The 17,821-nt window shown below is 47.4% G+C and overlaps 1 protein-coding gene across 6 annotated transcripts in view; it reads right to left on the reverse strand.

The window, feature by feature from the left end:
- Positions 1–844: 844 nt before the first annotated feature.
- The window catches only part of ATXN1 (ataxin 1), a 577,099-nt gene continuing 560,122 nt past the window's right edge, over positions 845–17,821 (reverse strand). For all 6 annotated transcript variants that reach the window (XM_066377111.1, XM_066377106.1, XM_066377108.1 and 3 more), the window contains 2 exons: positions 14,903–16,955; positions 845–1,732 (listed from right to left, as the gene is read on the reverse strand). In XM_066377111.1, the coding sequence (XP_066233208.1) occupies positions 1,202–1,732; positions 14,903–16,795 (2,424 nt within the window). In that variant the 5' untranslated portion in view covers positions 16,796–16,955 and the 3' untranslated portion in view covers positions 845–1,201. The remainder of the gene's footprint in view (positions 1,733–14,902; positions 16,956–17,821) is intronic.

Below are 17,821 nucleotides of genomic sequence, written 5' to 3' on the forward strand. Positions count from 1 at the left end.
TTTAAAGTGAGATACAGTACTTGTTAAATGATAGACCAAGATGCTTGGTAATAAAGTGTGAACAGCATTTTAAGTGCTTAGAGATAGTAATATATATGCTCATCTTCAAAATCTAATTCCTCACGTCACACTGGAATCTGAAAAAAGTGGCACCCGAGTTGTCCATAGTCATGAACTATAAACAGTACTAGAGTTAAAAGACAAAAGATTTGCAAACCCAACCGAAGAGCTTCCACTGCACTCTGAAGGGCAGGCAGTTCGCGTCTACCTCTTGGGAGCAGAGTCAATGCAATAACCTGATTGGTTTTCCTAACACTGCACAGAAATCAGAGTGGGTGCTTGCTCGCCACCGGCACTGCCCACCACCCCCATTCGGAGTGGAGTGATGCAGCAGGGGCTGCCCTGCCCACCAGACACCCTGGAGAGAGACATCACTGCACTAGTGAAGCAGAAACAAAATCCCACATGTGGCAGTTGCTCTTTAAAGAAAAGAATCAGTGCAGTCAGGCCCCATAGGGGGAAATATATATCTATATGATTAAAAGTTGCTTTTATTGTAAAATATGTTGGAGGGGGGAAAATGTTCTTTTACACGGTTAGCTTTCCATTTGCTGTCGATGCCTTTCTAGGATGCCCTGAAGTGGGGTTCCTGATTCTTATTTTGCACGTGAGACCTCCTGAGGACATAGCTCTGGACCTCCAATCCCGTGCCAAGAGCGGAAAGTGAGACGGGGGAGGCAGAGAGAAAAAGACCCTCCTTTGCTGTGGCACCACTGCAAGCACCACACGCACGCACCCCCCCCCCAGCAGTACTCCCCCCCCCCCCCCAGCAATTCCCCTCCCGCAGAACTTCCTCCTGAAACCAGCGGTGGCCAGTGGCCAGCGCCCAGCGGGCGCGCCTGCGCTGCTCAAGAAGGCAGGCGCGCTACAGCGCAGGCGCTCTAAAGCCACACTCACATCCACGGGGACGCTTGGTGCACGGCCTGGCCCCGCTCTGGCCGCCCGCTCGCCCACGGACAGACACTCGTGGACAAAGCATATGCACCGGTTTCCTGCGCAACACCAGCTGTAAGTCTAAGGACAAGGTTATAACAGAAACCTAAAAGAAGAGGATAACATGTAAATACTGTTATTTAGCCTACAGTACAGTAATCTGGGTACAAACGAGAAGGGAGAACCGCACTTCCTTTCCCCACTGCTGCTACTTGCCTACGTTAGACCGGCCTTCAATGCAAATCTTAACCTCCTGAGGAATTAGAGAAGGCTTGGGAAGAGTCAAAGGCGGCTCATCTTCTGACCTCTCCAATTTGCGGGTCTCCGGTGCAGACCACCTCCTCTTCCTCACTGTTGCGGGCTTGCTGGATTCTATTTTGGTGAGCAAGGGCGCTGCAGGCAATCCTGTTTTTTCTGGGAACTTCAGTTCACCGTTTTCAGAGAGCATCTGGGCACTTCCCTGATTGAGTCCGTTCTCCTGTTCGGCGTACCTGTGCCTGCTGCCCGCGAGGCCCTCGGCCTTTGAGTGCTTCAGCAGGACGCTGGCCGGATCCACGGACTGGCCCTTTTTAACAGAGCCATTCTTCAGGTTCTTGAGGGTCAGCGAGATGCAGACGTCCCCAACAGAGAGTTTGGAACACGGCAAATCAAAGAGCTGGCTGGTTCTCTCTGGACAGCAGGACGACCAGCCCTGTCCAAACACAAAAAAAGGGTACTCTACCAAAACTTCCACGCTGACCTGTGAAAACAGTGAAGAGACAGAGAGAGAGGAAAGGAAGGAATAAATGAAAACAGTTTATTACGGTTTTATTTTACACACACACGTATAGAAGCTGAATAGAAAAGAAAAATATATGACAGTCCCACAAACTTCTTCTACTAACAACACACAAATGAGGCTCTTAATTCTGTGCTGTACCTGTACTTACCATAGACCAATGTTGGGCAGAAGCCAGTGTAAAAATCCATTTGGGCTCCATTAAAATAAGTCAGTTGACCCCCCAAGGCAGAGAAGTCTAGTGATCAGCACTGAGCAAGGCTCTAAGGGTGACTCATGCCCTAGACAGGGTCCTGTGCTGTATTAGCTCAGGGGGCAAGTGCTCTTCTCATGTCTGACAGGGTGAATACAGGTCAGAGCTAGACTGTATGTGAACTCCATAAGGCAGGCCCTTGTGTTTATCTCTGTGTTCCTAGCTGCTAGCAGGGTATCTGGTACAGACCTGAGGCTTAATATTTATTGGATAAATGAATGTGTACCCTAGAAATTTAGGGGAAGCAGAATCAGTGAGGGCTCGAGTGAGTAGGCAGGGCTTTCAACCAGGACTTGGAGGTCAGGCAAGACAGGGAGAGGTCTGAGTGAGAGGAGAGCACTGCCGGGAGAGGGTAACATTGATACACAGAGCTCAAGTACGTGGTCTATCCACAAGGCCAAGCCCAGATACTCAAATCGGTTTCTGCATTTGTTTGGAAACAGATACTGAAAGCAGGAGAGGCCCAGTAGCTTTCAAAAGCTGCCGTTTTCTCCATGCCATTGTGTATCATGCTAAGGAAATAAATTGGGAAGGACAGTCCTGGTCTCAAAAGGTATTCACAAATAAGTAGGCAAAGCAGGCATATGAACAATAACCGCCCATCAATGTGGCAAGTGGGGTTATAACTCTTTGCACAGTATTAAGCTATAGGAAAACAGAAGAAAGGCACAGACCAGTTTGGAGGAAAGGGAAGAACGGAATTATTCTTAAACGAGGATACATTGTCATTGGCTGGTTTTGAAAACTAATAACTGGGCCTGACCAGGTGATGGCGCAGTAGATAGAGCGTCGGACTGGGATGGGAGGACCCAGGTTCGAGACCCCGAGGTCGCCAGCTTGAGCGTGGGCTCATCTGGTTTGAGCAAAGCTCACCAGCTTGGACCCAAGGTTGCTGCCTTGAGCAAGAGGTTACTCAGTCTGCTGTAGTCCCTCAGTTAAGGCACATATGAGAAAGCAATCAATGAACAACTAGGGTGCCACAGCGAAGAATTGATGCTTCTCATCTCTCTCCTTTCTTGTCTGTCCCTGTCTATTCTTCTCTCTGACTTTCTCTGTCTCTGTCAAAAGAAAAAAAGAATGAAGGCAAAATAAAGGCATCTTTTAGACAAACAGAAATTGAGAGAATTCACCACCAAAAGATCTACTAAAGAATACATTAAAGAGTATTCTTTAGGTAGAGGAAAAATAAATCTAGATGGAAACTTGTAGATACACAGAAAAAAAAAGTAATGAGAATGGTAGATATGTGAGTAAACCAAATAATACTGATTACATACAATAATAATAAAAATATTCTGTTGAATTTTATAGACAGGCACACAAACACATAAATTAATTAAAATACCCTCTAAAACTTTAAAAGTAGTATGTTTCCATGTAATTTACATAGATTGTATTTTTTTTCTACTTAACCTTTATCTTTTCTTGATAACTATGACTGATCTAATTCTAGACACATTTCTCAAATGACATACTTTACTTGCTTCATAGAAGACATGTGTTTTTAGAAGAAGCAACTAGAATGAAGTTATATGGAAGCCTATTACTACAGTGTATGAGCATGAACCCATCTAAATGTGAATATTACCTGGAGAAAATTTCATAGTTCTGGGCTATTTTAATAATGTCAAGAAAGCTAAGATTTTTTAAGTACCTACCATCCGTCAAACATTCAGGTACAAACTTTACAAAAAGCATTTTGTTTACTGCTAACAGTATACTGGTGGGAAAAAAAAGAACTGTCGTTCCAATTTACAAATAAGGAACTATATTATAGTCTTAAGAGATATTAAATTACTTATCTAATGCCGTAGCTATAAATTAATGAAATTGGGATTTAATCCTCATCTCTTGGGTCCCCAAACCCATTTTCTTTTCCTATTCTCATGATCTCTGCCTCTGTGAACAAAGATATTATATAATACCACCAAAAAAGATGAACTTGGCATTCCTACTACCCCCAGCAGTGGTGAATGTCACTTGAAATAAATATGATCCCAACAGCATGAGCTAATGGATTTGTTTCATGATGCAGAAAATTGAGAGATAGTGTATGCCTTACACCCACTTATATCATACAATTCTAGTCTCCCCATTTAAGTGTGTACCGAGGCTGATATTAAATTACAGAACTACATTTATATCACACACATGAATATTTGCATATATATATTGTATACATATATATACAATATATATATATATATATACACACATACATACATACAATCATACTTACAAGTTACAGTATCAGAATGGCCCACTGAGTTACAAGCGGGAGGACCAACCTGGAGCTGTCTCCATAAATCCTGTCCATAACCTCTGGAGCCATTAACATCACAAACTGAGCAGAGGAACAAATGCTGTTTCAAGTGAGGGTTGTTTAACTGTATTTCCAAGTCATAAAAACAAAGTTCTCGAGTGTAAATATCTCCTAAGAATCTCTAATACACTTATTGTTTGCTTATTCCTGCTGAACAACTGTCAGAGGTCACATGATGTTCCTAATGCTAGAAGCACTATTTACAAACATACTGGCCTCTTTTTTGGCTCTGCATGTTCCTAGATGATCTCCTGATTTGGGCAGTCTGTCTTTTTGCTGATAGCCTAATACCTTCCAGCTCACAGTGTCTTGGTGTGTGAGCCATATCATACACATTTCTCAGAGCAGCCAATATTCCATGTTCTGAAAATAATATCTACTGTACATTCATAGACAACTCTATCTGAGGCTTTTACATGTTACCAAATATCTGTAGACTAATTAAGAAGAAATGTCTTCAAGGCCTTTACAGCAGATAACACTAATGATTATTCCAAAGGCTATGTTGTAGATGTATATACTTTCCGTTTTATATACCCACATATATACATAATAAGGTTTGGGGGCATTATGAAAGCCCTCCATTACTCCCTTATCTCAAAGCTCCAAAGACAGGTCTTAGAGGTGGTCCGTCTTGAACAGCCTACCTAAAAATTCATGAAAGAAAAGTAATTAGGGGAGAGAAGAATATTTAAGATGTGCACTAAAAAGAGCCAATGTTAATGGAATTTATTTATACTTGGATAGTTTTGGGCAAACATATTCCACCCCCTCAAAGGCTTGCCTTTGGTCCCTTCCTCCTAAATTCTGGCTCTGTCTCCTTCCATGGAGGCTCTGCCCTTCTGGAAGAATGCCACACCACATGCCTCGGGTTGTATCTACACAAATTAGGAGCAAAAGATTATTCAGATAATATTGTCATTGTAAGCAGTAGATTGGGTAGCTCAAACCAAATGTTATTTTTCTCCCCACTAATTATTCATCCTTGCTAATATGTATCCTCAGACATTTTCCTCCTAATTATGTAGCCTGAATTATCTAGATAATGTACTTTTTTAGTTTTGGGGTGGCACATATGCAAACTAAAGTTTTCTCCCTTTCTTTGGTGAAAGTTAAACTCTCACTGCACATCTCAGATAAGCACACTAAAGTATTCATAACAAATCTTTTTATTTCATAACTAGGTTTGTCAGAAGGACATAAACATTCTTAAAGGTTAACTGATCATTAACAGTTAAAGAAGAAATCATACCGAGGGATTTTTCAGTGAGAAGGTACATGGGTAGGTCTGTCTGCTTGAAATTCCCTTGGAGAGAAGCCTTATCTACCTCAGAACACGCTGTCACTGCTGATGAGCACTGTGTTGGACATGAAACTGAGTTGGTGGGATTTTGTGACATGCTGTTACTTTAAACTAGAACAATGAGTCTATGACTTCCTTGAATTTGAGACCCATGCAGATCTCCCCTATGGTGCTGATAGCTTTAGAAGTTTATTGATCGAGTGTTCCCAATCCAGGTTTTGCAGTCGTAATAAAGTTCAATAACGACACAGAGTACCTGTTAAATGTTAGGGATTGCAGAAGAGTACCTATTGTTTAAGACCTAGTTTTCGCTTCAATTGGGGGAAACAGAATGTGCATGCACAGCAAGTAACTTCACAAGGGTGTATCTGGATACTGGCCACCATGTTATCTGATGAAGACTACTTGGATAGCTACTGGTAATTCAAATGGAACATGTCCCAAACAGACCTCCTGATATGCCCCTGCCATTGGTGCCGCCTATGTTCTTCTCATCTCCATGAATGGCACCTGCATTCTTCCAGTAGTTCAGGTCAGGGGCCTGGGAGTCAACGCTTGACTCAGCTCTTTCTCTCATTCAAGTCACAAAGCAAATCCTACCTGTCCTCTCTCCTAAATATATCAAGAATGGACCATCTCTCACTGCCTGTACTGCGACAGTCCCAGCAAAGCCAGCTTCTTCTCTGGGAGAATGGGTCTCCATGAACAAGCCCAATGTGGCTGGCATGCTCAGTACTCACTGCACTGTAAGTGCCTTGTCTCCTATTGGTCCTTTAACCCCACCTGTACCTCTGGGTCTGCACACATGCCAGTCTCTGCACTTGGAATCCATTTTGCCTGTGCACTGTCACTCCCCATTCCCCTCCTCAGGAAGAGCTTTGCTGACCACCCTATTTAAAATAACACCCCCATCCTTAGTTTTCCTGCCCTCTCTCTGCTGCTTTGTTTTTTCTCCCATATCAATTATCTTTTGATGCATTATTTTTTAGGCACCCTCATATTTGTCTGTTTCACTTCTTTCCCCATACTCCCACAAGCCTACGCTCCACAAGGGCTAAGCTACTGTCTGTTTTGTGTACCCTCCTATCCCCAGAGTCCAGGACACTTTCTGGCATGCAACGGGTGCTCAGTACAAATCTGAATATGGAGTTCCGTGTTTGCCTTCCATCTGTACAGGCGTTGCAATGGCACAACTGGCCAACAGAGGTCAATGTTTAGACGCTGAGAGGCTCTGGCTGTCCTTGTTTCTTTTCGGCTGCTAGCACTAAACTCCACACACAGTCCTCTCCAGGGAGAGGGGCAGTGCCTTCCCAAGGCTGGCCATCCCTAACAGGCAGCTTTCTGGGCTGAGGCACAGCAGCCTTACTCAGCAGTCCCGTCAGATGCTGAGCTCATCATGACTTCATAAAATCATATTCAGTTCCTTTCTCTCTACTTTTGAGGTGCCTTTTTGCTGTTTCAGCTGTGCTAATAATCATTAATTCATTTTATGACCTTGGAGGGGGTTTCAAATGGTCTCTGATTAAACCCCAATGAACACATATTCCTGGGGGCAGTACCTTATAAAACCAAAGCATGTTACATAAATTCTGGCAGCTCAATACAGTCCATTTTTTTTCATCTCATAAATGCATCTTTTCCCAAATACATTAGGTAGTTTGTAGGATAAAATGTGAGCATGAATAGCTGCTGTCCTTATGTCAGCTTGAGGCCCTCTGTCTTCATCTCTGGAAGCCTGGTAGCCAGCACTTCTCTTTTTCAGGGGCAGATCACTTCTCAGCCTTCTCCATTGCTTTCTCCCACCTCCTGCTGCTGCAGGCACACCCATCTGCTCACCCCTCCTTCTCCTACCAGAAATCTGTCTACCCCTCCCTCTCTCCAGCCCCCTAACCCAACCCTCTAAGATGACCCCCTCCACCTTCTATTCAGGACAGAGGAGCCAGGACAAGAAGGCATGGCTTCTGGGCTGCTAATGATTTATTCAATGTCATATTCCTGGTCTGGCTAATGACCAGCTTTTATGACCAGTCTTTGCTCTTCTGTGTGCAGGATCAATAAATTTCCCTGAACCACTTAGTCAATACCTATTGTACCTAAACATAGTATGCACACACACATATTTATGCTGTTTGATTGTACATTTCAATCTTAGAGGGGTATTATCTGTTTACACACATATAGTATGTACACACCACCGAAAACAAGATATAATGAAAACAAAACATCTGTTGCTTAAATTTCTTTCCTATTTTCTTAACAAGAATCTTTGTTTTTGTGAATGTGGAGGGCATCTCTTTTACAAGATATTTTTGCTTGATACTACCCAAAATGTACCAATTTGGCTTGTGCCTGGGAGCAATGACATCTCTCAGGAGCTGGGTTTCAGTAAATATGTCCTGCTTTCAGTAAAAGTATTAACATGGGAATTCCTAACTTCATCTGCAAGTCAAGTTCTGGATCCTGTTTTACCTGACAAGGAAAGCCAGCCTGCTTTCCTGGAAGGCTAGTTTGCAGGACTACATTCTCACATCAAGAACAGCAGAAAACCCTGGAACAATGTTTAAAAGCTAAGCAAGAGACTATTAATGTCAGTGTTTAAAAATCATTAATAAAAACAGTCACAACCCTTCACTCGAGTGTGAGGATATATGTGAGAGTTCTGTTTGAGATATTTGACCATGCTGGTGCTAAGCCTTACTCAGTCCTCAGTGGAGGCCCGTCGGGCTTGCTCAAACCCCCAGAGTAGCAGAGAGGGGCCTCCAAACACATAACCCAAGTGACAAGCTGGGTTTCTCTCCCACATTGTTACATGGCTTCCAGAGCCTCCAGTTCCTCCATTGTTACATGGCTTCCAAGGCCCCATCAGGACCTGCTCAACAAGCGACCAGGACAGCTCTCGGGCACACAGATGCTCTCTCACCTGTGCTCCTCTTTTGGGGTTTTAAAAATGAGTGCATTAAAAAACAACATTATTCAATGATAAAAAATAAAAATAAAAAAGAGCTGTCAAAGCCACAGAAAGATATGGAGGAAACTTAACCCTTTGAGTACTGAGTTTTTTCCATGCTCACTGACCCCCGGGAGTGAGTTTTTTTCAAAAAATGAAATTAGTTCCAGTTTTATTAACTTAAAATTATGTTTGTTTGATAACCAATTTATGGAAACAAGAAGAACATACATTTGCCTTTTTTAAATGTTGCCGTACACATTTTTAAAATAAAAATTTTTGTACGTCGTAGTCTGGGTGGTCGGGAGGCACGAGGACGTACATGAATGTTGGTACTACTCAAAGGGTTAAATGAATATTGCCAAGTGAAAGAGGACAGTCTGAAAAAGCTACAACCTGTAGGAGTTAGCTATATGTCTCTCTGGAAAAGGCAGACTATAGAGATGTATAAACTCAGTAGTTGCCAGGGCTTCAGGGCAGGGGCTGTGGGGTGAGGAGTAGGTGAAGCATAAGGGATTATTAATTAGGGTGGTGATACCGTAATGCTGAATACATGACACTACACATTTGCCAAAACCCACAGAATGCACAGCACACAGAGTCAACCCTTATATAAGCTACGGTTAATAGCTTTAGTTAATAACAATGTATCGATATTGGCTCATCAATTGTAATAAATATACTATACAAATGCAATATTTTATAGGAGAAACTGTTGTGTCTGGATCTCTGTGTATTTTCTGCTCAAAAAAAATTTTTTTTTGCAAACCTAGAACTACTTTGAACAATTAAAGTTTTTTTTTAAAAGCTATTGACAACAGGCCCTGGCGGGTTGGCTCAGTGGTAGAGTGTCGGCCTGGTGTGCAGGAATCTTGGGTTCGATTCCAGGCCAGGGCACACAGGAGAAGCACCCATCTGCTTCTCCACCCCTCCCCCTCTCCTTCCTCTCTGACTCTCTCTTCCCCTCCCGCAGCCAAGGCTCCATTGGAGCAAAGTTGGCCCAGGCACTGAGGATGGTTCTATGGCCTCTGCCTCAGGCGCTAGAATGGCTCTAGTCACAACAGAGCGATGCCCCGGATGGGCAGAGCATTGCCCCCTGGTGGGCGTGCCAGGTGGATCCCGATAGGGCGCATGCGGGAGTCTGATTGCCTCCCCGTTTCTGGCTTTGGAAAAATACAAAAAAAAAAAAAAAAAAAAAAAGCTATTGACAACAGTGGTTCAAGAGAATGTGCTTCTATAATACAAGGGAGATCGCCTAGTTGGGGGCCTTATATCGCACAAAGGCTAAAGGTTTGCTACTGTGTCTTTGCTGCAGCCTTTTCAGCCTTAGCACTAAGAGGAGGATTATCACCAAGAACTGGCCCACAGGCCCAGCACTGGGCTTTGTGCACAGGGCAGTCATTATCTGTTTTTTGATACATTAAGATGCATTTCCACCAGGCTCCGCATGTGCAACATTGGCACATCAGTTTGCCTTGGCTGCTAAGGGACTCTATGGGCTTATGTGCTGCTTGCATGATGGCTTTGGCTATTTTTAGGCACCAACTAATCCATTAACTGCATAACACTGCCACCGATGACTCAGAGAACATGGCAGTCAAATTAAAAAATAGTGGAATGAAAGAAAAGGGGCAGTAAGCACATCATTATAAGATGCCATATGAGTGAACGTGCAGACACACACACACACACACACGCGCGCGCACGCGGACAGTCGGGAGAAGGACATGGCACTGAACGCTAAGCAATCAGCACAGTGGCGGTAAAGGGAAACAATCACCCCAGCAGGATCTGGGAAGCGACAGACAGGCCTACTAACTAACATAAGGAGCTCAGCAGTTAGGAAAGAAGTCGCCCAAGAAAGGTGTCGCCCCAGAGTCCTTTACAAATACAGTTTACTACAGTGCTCTTCCGAGCAAATATTGTGTGCTCTTGAGAGAAGTTGAGGCCTGGGGAGCACACGTCAGAGGGGTGAGGTGGCTGCTCGCAGAACACTGCCAGGTGGAAGCTGAGGCCCTCTATGTGGGGCCTTCCTGGGTGGGTCTCCCCTTGCAGGCCCCTGCAGGAGAGGCCCAGGAGCCCGTCTCTACCTGGGCCCTCTTACTGAGGTGAAGGGCTGGACCACCAACCTGCCACTCCAGTCCAGCACATGCTCAGAAAAACACAGCATGTATATATTCACACACATGGGAGCTGTGTGCACGCTCCTGGGCCATTCATGTGAACACGCGCAGGAATACAGATGGTGAAAACAGCTCACTGGGCTCACTGAGAAAGTTCATCCTCCTTTCTAGGCTTTTCTAAACTGTTTCCTCTTCCATAAACTCTTATTAGAGCTTGGGGCCTTCCCAGCACTGGGCCCCTTCTCAGGGCCAAAGTCACCTCACTGAAGAAGGGAATGGGTTTAAACTAGCAGTGTCGAGGGCCTACTACGTGCTACATATTGTGCTTGTTCCTTTGAATTGATTTTCTTTCATTCTTACAACCCCCATTATTCCCACTATGTAACCAAGAATGGAAGGCTTAGCTATAATTAGCACAGTAAATTATTTGTGCAGTAATTTGTAAATGACTTCCTCAGGCTACAGAGTGGGGGAAGACAGCTTCCGACTGAAGTCTTTCTGGCTGCAGGTCCCACATTTCCCTAGCAGCCAGCTCGCTCCCCACCCACGCGGGCAATGCTCCACACTCCTATTGAGTCACACTGGTTCTCACATCCACGCTATTGCCTGCGATCCCTTCTGGGAGTCGCCACAGACTTATGGACTCAAACTTGGAGAATATTAAGTGGATTCTATTTGGAAGTGAGGTCCCAAGGGAAGTGATTCTACTGTCCCTTGGGGCTCTCGACCAGAAGAATCACCAAGGCTGAGAGGAAAACATGATGGAAGCAGGACTCTCTCACCTGGGGTGGAATCTGTTATCTGACCCTCACCGGCAGAGGAAGAAGACTGCATGCAGAGTGGCCACTGAGGGACAAGGCCTGGAATTTCCCCTCCATTCCTCACGGCTCCTGGGGGTGGGGCAGCTGGGGCACAGAAATGCTGCGTTGGCTATGGAAAAGCTGTAGGAATGGTGACGAGTGTGTGAAAGTATTTGACCACTGCCTTGTCTGGGGCTTCAGCTGGAAACAACATTGGAGGCATCTTTCCACAGTAATAATAAAAAAATTCAGCTCCTTAAAAATAACAGCTAAAGTGCAAACCCCCCGGTTGTACATGGACTGGCTTTAGTTCCCACTAGGTTGACCTGTGGATCACTAGCATAAGGTCAGTAGAGGTTCCCTTTATGGCCCGGAGCTTTGGTAGTTGATGCTTGTTAAGTTTCACCAGGACTGTCCTGCTCGGCAAGAGGGAAAGCAAAGGGTTACAATACAAGGAGGTCCAAGGTACCACCAGGTAGAAGTCACCTGCCTGTTCTGAGATGAGAGGAACAGCAGCTCTGAGAGGTGCACCAACCTGTGTCGCAGCCGACCGGCACCCAGGTTCATGGCTCTGCACACCACACGTCCTTCGCTGGAGGGCGACTGGACCTTTCACAAGGTCAAGCTTCCCCAGAGATCTCGCACTGTGTATGATTTATGCCCAGGCTATTAGCCATCTCCTGTGGGAAAACCAGCCCTGCTCCCACAACTTCCCCAATCGAATCTGTGATTTTGCTAATTAAGTTAAATAATTTGCACATGTCTAACCTCCCTGTGGGTGCAAGTGTTAGCAATTTCTAACCAGTTGGGAAGACGGGGACTGATTCTTCTTCAGGCCTGGGGAAGAAGCTCTCACGGTGACACTGATCACGGAGGGGGTGCTTTGTTCTTGGAATGTGAATGACATCCACGCCTTAGTACTCTCGGACTCTCCACTGCTCCTGCTCTTGTCACTTGCAGCACAGGCAGCTAGTGGAGTACTTTGACTGTGATGATGTCAGCCTGTTTCTGATAGGCTTCTGGGGAAACTGACAGTCATTGGTTGCGCCGGGGCTCTGCACTCTGTTTCCACAACAGTCCTCTCACCATGCTCTGCAGAAGCCCTTCCCAGCATGCAGCCCGACTGCACGGGGCCATCCTGACAGACCTGCCAACAGGCTGTGACAAACTCGTTACCTTCTAATTTGCACCTTGACTCTCAGCAAAGAGACTAGTGGTCTGGCTACGGGAAGGAAATGAGACTGGGCCTGGAAGCCAATTTCTCTATCGTTTAAGCATTCCTTCTGTGAAGTATCAAGCAGGGGAAATGCAGAGAGATGCCTGCTTCCTCTCTCAGACCTGCCAGGCCCATTTCAAACCTAAAGAGGCCTGTGAGCTCCGGCCTGGGGCTGCCAGGGCCTTGGAGACCAGCCCACAGCCACAGCTGCTGTTTATTCTCAGGTTGAAAGAGATATCGGTCAGGAACCAGCCGTGTTTCAAAAAATATCACACCTCTTTTCACTCCTACCTTTGTGCGCACTAACGCTTCAAGGGTTTTAAAAAAAGATACCATGCAAAACATGTTTACTTTTCCTTCTGGTTTCTTTCCCACGTTTCAGCTGGGGTCTGTTAAAAGGCAGCTTTGCTAAAAAGAACTCATTTTTCCCCCTACTAGGATCCACCTCAATCCATGTAGGAAGGTCAGAGTGAGCAGCAACTACAGATGGGTAGTGAGTTGTAAATAAGAATGCAGTTAAAAAAAAATCTTGACTTTTGCTCTTTCTTCGAATCAGAACTTTGAGAAATCTTTCTTGAGCCTTACCAAAGAGTCTAAGCCTACAGTGACATCGTATCATAAACAGGGGAAGTATTTGGGGCTAAAGGCTCTTGGCAAGGCAGGTCCCCTGACCTTGTGCAAGATACCGCATCTGGTCATTCACAGGCTGATCCAGAAAACCCTTAGAAAATTGGCCTCCCCCACCTCACTTGATCTTTTAAAAATATACTTAAAACAACTGAAAACGTTAACGAGTTTGTCTTTATTTTTTGTTTTTTTATTTTCTGTGAATGTCCCAACTCTCGACTAAGCCTTGGACCCTTTTCAGCTCAAACCTGAAGGGGGCACTGTCATACCCGAGAATTTCAAAGTCCCTGATGGAAACACTCCCAGAGAGGGGGGCTCCACAGCCAGGAAAGTTCCTGCAGGTCTGACCTGTCTGACTCATGCCACCTGGGCAGTGAAGTTGCTATTTCACATAATGGGCTGTGGAATAAGTACATTCAAGAGACTTAAGAGACTGGAAAAGGGTGGGCTGAAGGAGCCCAGGGAAATTATAAGAGAGTTTAATCATAGTTCTGGTTTTTAACATGACTCAGGTGAACTGCATATGACCCTTGGGGTTCCTGTTCACCACAAACCCAGGGCAACACCGGGGACAGCCCAGACTTCTCGGATTGTATCAACCATGCCTTTTGTTTCCCGTGTTCTGACGCTCTGACATCTGGGAGCCTTGCTGGTCTGGAGGGAGGTGGCCCTCAGGGTTAGCTAAATCCTAGAGAGCAACCAACTCTCCCAGGAGAGTGCCCTTCACGGGTAAAACACCCACCCACACCCCCAGCTACCCCCTTCCACCAGGCTTCCACACTCCAGGCCACTGCTCAGGCAACTAGAGAGAGAACTCACTGAAATTATTCCAACTAGCCAGTCCTAACCTGCTTACCCTGTCTCACGCATGCTTGCTCACGGGAACCACCATAAAGGCTCCTGCCCACCTTCTGCTCCCCACTCCCTCTGCCCCCGATCGGCCTGATGCTGCCCCATGTTGTCCCACATGGCACGTTCCCTCTTGGGATCTGTGATATAAAAGTCTATGTTTTCAATGGCCATCATCTCCTCATCTACTGGCCTTATTATACCTGAACAATAATAAAACTCACATTTTAAAACATAGGTGTTGATAATGAGATATGGTGACTCTGGGCATCGGAAGCCCTTACCTGCCCAGCAACATCTTTCCCTGATGGGGGCAAAAAAGAGAGAGCAGAATGTCGTCTAGATGGGCCTTAAACCAGGCAGCCTTTCTCAATCAGGGTCCCATCTGATCCCAGGACAAAAACATAACTTAAGTGGTGATTTTCTTAAATTGTCTTGAGGATGGTACTTGATAGTCTCCCTCTAGATATAGAGAAGCTCTTTCCTTTAAAAACAGCGGACGTTTTGGGGCATTGACGCTTAATTCTCTTGAGGATCTTAGATTCAGAATTTAAAGTCTAGGTATAAATAAAAATCTTTCATTTCCCCCAGCGCAGAGATGGCTCGCGTCCTGGAGGAAGTTCACCTTGCCAGGAAACAAGGGCCTGAAGCAGGGTGTCCCCCCATCCGTGTGAGCCAGGAGAACATTACCTGTGCCCGGTGCTCCCCGACGGCGAACTGGATCACAGCAATGCCCGGGCTGTGGCTGTCCTCAATCCTCTCCACGGTGCTGGAGTCGATCTTCAGGTCGCTGCTGATCTCTGCGCTCTGGATGAAGTCCTCCGTTTTCAAATCCTCCACCTTCTTCAACTCCCCGTTGGCCAGCTGGATGATGGAGCCTTTCATGAAGTAGGGGGGCAGCGTCGGGGGTGCAGCTGCTGGGGAGGCCATGGACTGCACCACAGGCAGGTGGATCTGGGCCTGTACCATGGCCGGGTAGGTGGCCGGGGTGGCCAGGGCCTCTGGGCTGAAGTTCTCACTCTTGGGGAGGGCGGTGGTGACGAACGTGTGAGGCACTGCTGCAAACTTGGGTGACGACGTGACTATTGCGGGGGTGGCCCCCGACCCCTCCACGTCCGCACTGCCCACCGGGATGAGCAGGGGCTGGGTGCCGGGAATGACCAGGTGCTGGGGCAGGCTGCCGGCATATGTGATCGCTTGCTGCTGGCTGCTCAGGTAGCCGATGACAGGCGGCTGAGTGCCTGCGTAGAAGGCTGTGGCTGGCAGTCCAACGGGGAGTGGCTCCGAAGCACTATGTGTCGTCTGAATGACCGTGTGGGGTGACAGCGCAGCGACGGCCTTCACGCCTTCAGGGCCCAGAGCCTGTTGGGGTGAGAGTGCGTAGGATCGGTGCCCGGGCTTCCCTAAATGCAGGCCGCTTTTGTCGTTGAGGGTGGAGGGGGAGGCCTCGCGGTGTGTGACCTGCTGCACTTCCAGGTCGGACACGGGGGTGTTGCTGTTGGGTAGGACCATCACAGAGGCCCGGAGCCCAGAGCAGTCCCGATTGTTGTAGTCTGCGGGGCTGGGGTGGACAACCACGTGCCTGGACTCGTAAGGGTGAGGGGCTGACTTGCTGCCAGCCTTTACCAGGCCCAGGTCCACCACGGTGGGCGCCCCATACCTCCGGCCCTTCTCCATCTCCCCGTTCAAGAGCTCCTTGGCCTGCATGGCCTGCTGCAGCCTGCTGCTCTCAGCCTTCTTGCTGGCCTCCCGAGTAATGAAGTGGCTGCCGGAGTCGGTGTATTGCACTACGACCTGGGGGGAGGGCCCCAGAGTGATCGTGTGTGGGATCATCGTCTGGTGGGAGTGGAGGTGAACGGGGACAGCCGGAGGAGAAGCCGTGCGCCCAGCGTTCTGTGGAGAGCTGGCAATGTGGACATACTGGTTCTGCTGGGGGGGTGGCGGGGACCCTGGTGCAATGAGCCCTGGAGTCCTGCCTAAGTGTTGCTGCTGCTGCTCAGCCTTGTGTCCTGAGGCTTGGCTCAGACTGCCCATATTGGCCAGCAGAGTGGAATAGGCCTCCAGCTGGGAACGCTGGGATGGAGTGGTGGCCCCCACAGCAGAGGCCACTGCACTGGTGACGGGGCTGGCCGTTGGGGAGATCAGCTGTGAGGGGATAAACCCTGTGTAGGGCCCACTGTATTGGGAGGACCCAATGAACTGGAAGGTGTGTGGCAGGTGAGTGTACTGCACGGGCGACACCGGAGTCCCTGACTGTGGGGGAGGGTACACCGTGGGCAGCGTGGTAGTTGCCGGGACAGACCTGGGTGCGCTAGGTGGGGAGTAGTCCAGCCCCGTGGACAGCGCTTTGTGTAAACCTATTCCCTGTTGTAAACCAAGCTCCACTGAAGTCCCAGCTGGGCCATGCCTCCCACCCCCATGACCTCGGCCACCAGGGTTGCCTGGGAGCCATGCCACGCCCTCTGCCCGGTGGTTGTCACTGGGCAGGGCTGTGGCCTTCTCCTCCGAGGGCCGGCTGGTGGCGGGGATCTCGCGCTTCTTGGGAGGCAGGCATTCGTTGCTCCGCTCTTGGTTGGATTTCATTTTTCGCCGTCCCCCCTCCACGGTGACTGTTTCACTGTCTGGCTGGCTCTGATTTTAGTCTAATGAATGGAAAATCACATGGGATTTTGGTCGGGGATCCAGGCTCTTCATGAGGAATCATCTCCCCGTGGGTGCGGTCCACCAGCAGAGGCTCTGGAATCTGGGAAAAGGAAGAGAGAGGGTTGTGACAAGGGGAAGAGAAAGGGAAGGGAAGAGAAGGAGGGAAAATAAATCATGATATTGGCCCTGGCTGGTTTGCTCAGTGGTAGAGTGTGGCCTGGCATGTGGATGTCCGGGTTTGATTTTTGATCAGGGCACACAGGAGAAACAACCATCTGTTTCTTCACCCCTACCCTCCTTTCTCTCTCTCTCTCTCTCTCTCTCTCTCTCTCTCTCTCTCTCTCTCTCTCTCCTCCTTCTCTCCCATAGCCATAACTTGATTGGTTTGATTGTACTGGCCCCAGGCACTGAGGATGGCTCTTGGAGCCTCTGCCTCAGGCACTAAGAAAAGCTCAGTTGTGAGCATGGCTCAAGATGGGCAGAGCATCAGCCCCAGATGGGGTTGCCTGGTGGATCCTGGTTAGGGTGCATATGGGAGCCTCTCTCTATCTTCCAACCTCTCTCTAGAAAAAAGAAGAAAAAAAGAAATCACGATATCAGCACTGGAAAAGGACATCATTGGCAAGACTAAGACTATGCTTTGGCTTCAACATGAATCCTGAAAATCCGATTCTAGTCCCAGCATTAAAACAGATAAAACGCTGGTCATGATGGATAACACATCAGGAAGACTGTTAAGACATAGAGAGTGTCAAACTTAAAGTGGGCCTGACCAGGTGGTGGTGCAGTAGATAGCACGTTGGACTGGGATGCAAAGGACCCAGGTTTGAAACCCAGAGGTCGCCAGCTTGAGTGCAGGCTCATCCAGCTTGAGTGCAGGCTCATCCAGCTTGAGTGCGGGCTCACCAGCTTGAGTGCGGGCTCACCATCTTGAGTGCAGGGTCCTTGGCTTGAGCGTGGGATCGT

The sequence above is a fragment of the Saccopteryx leptura genome, chromosome 3 (assembly GCF_036850995.1).
Source record: "Saccopteryx leptura isolate mSacLep1 chromosome 3, mSacLep1_pri_phased_curated, whole genome shotgun sequence".
Classification (NCBI taxonomy): Eukaryota; Metazoa; Chordata; class Mammalia; order Chiroptera; family Emballonuridae; genus Saccopteryx; species Saccopteryx leptura.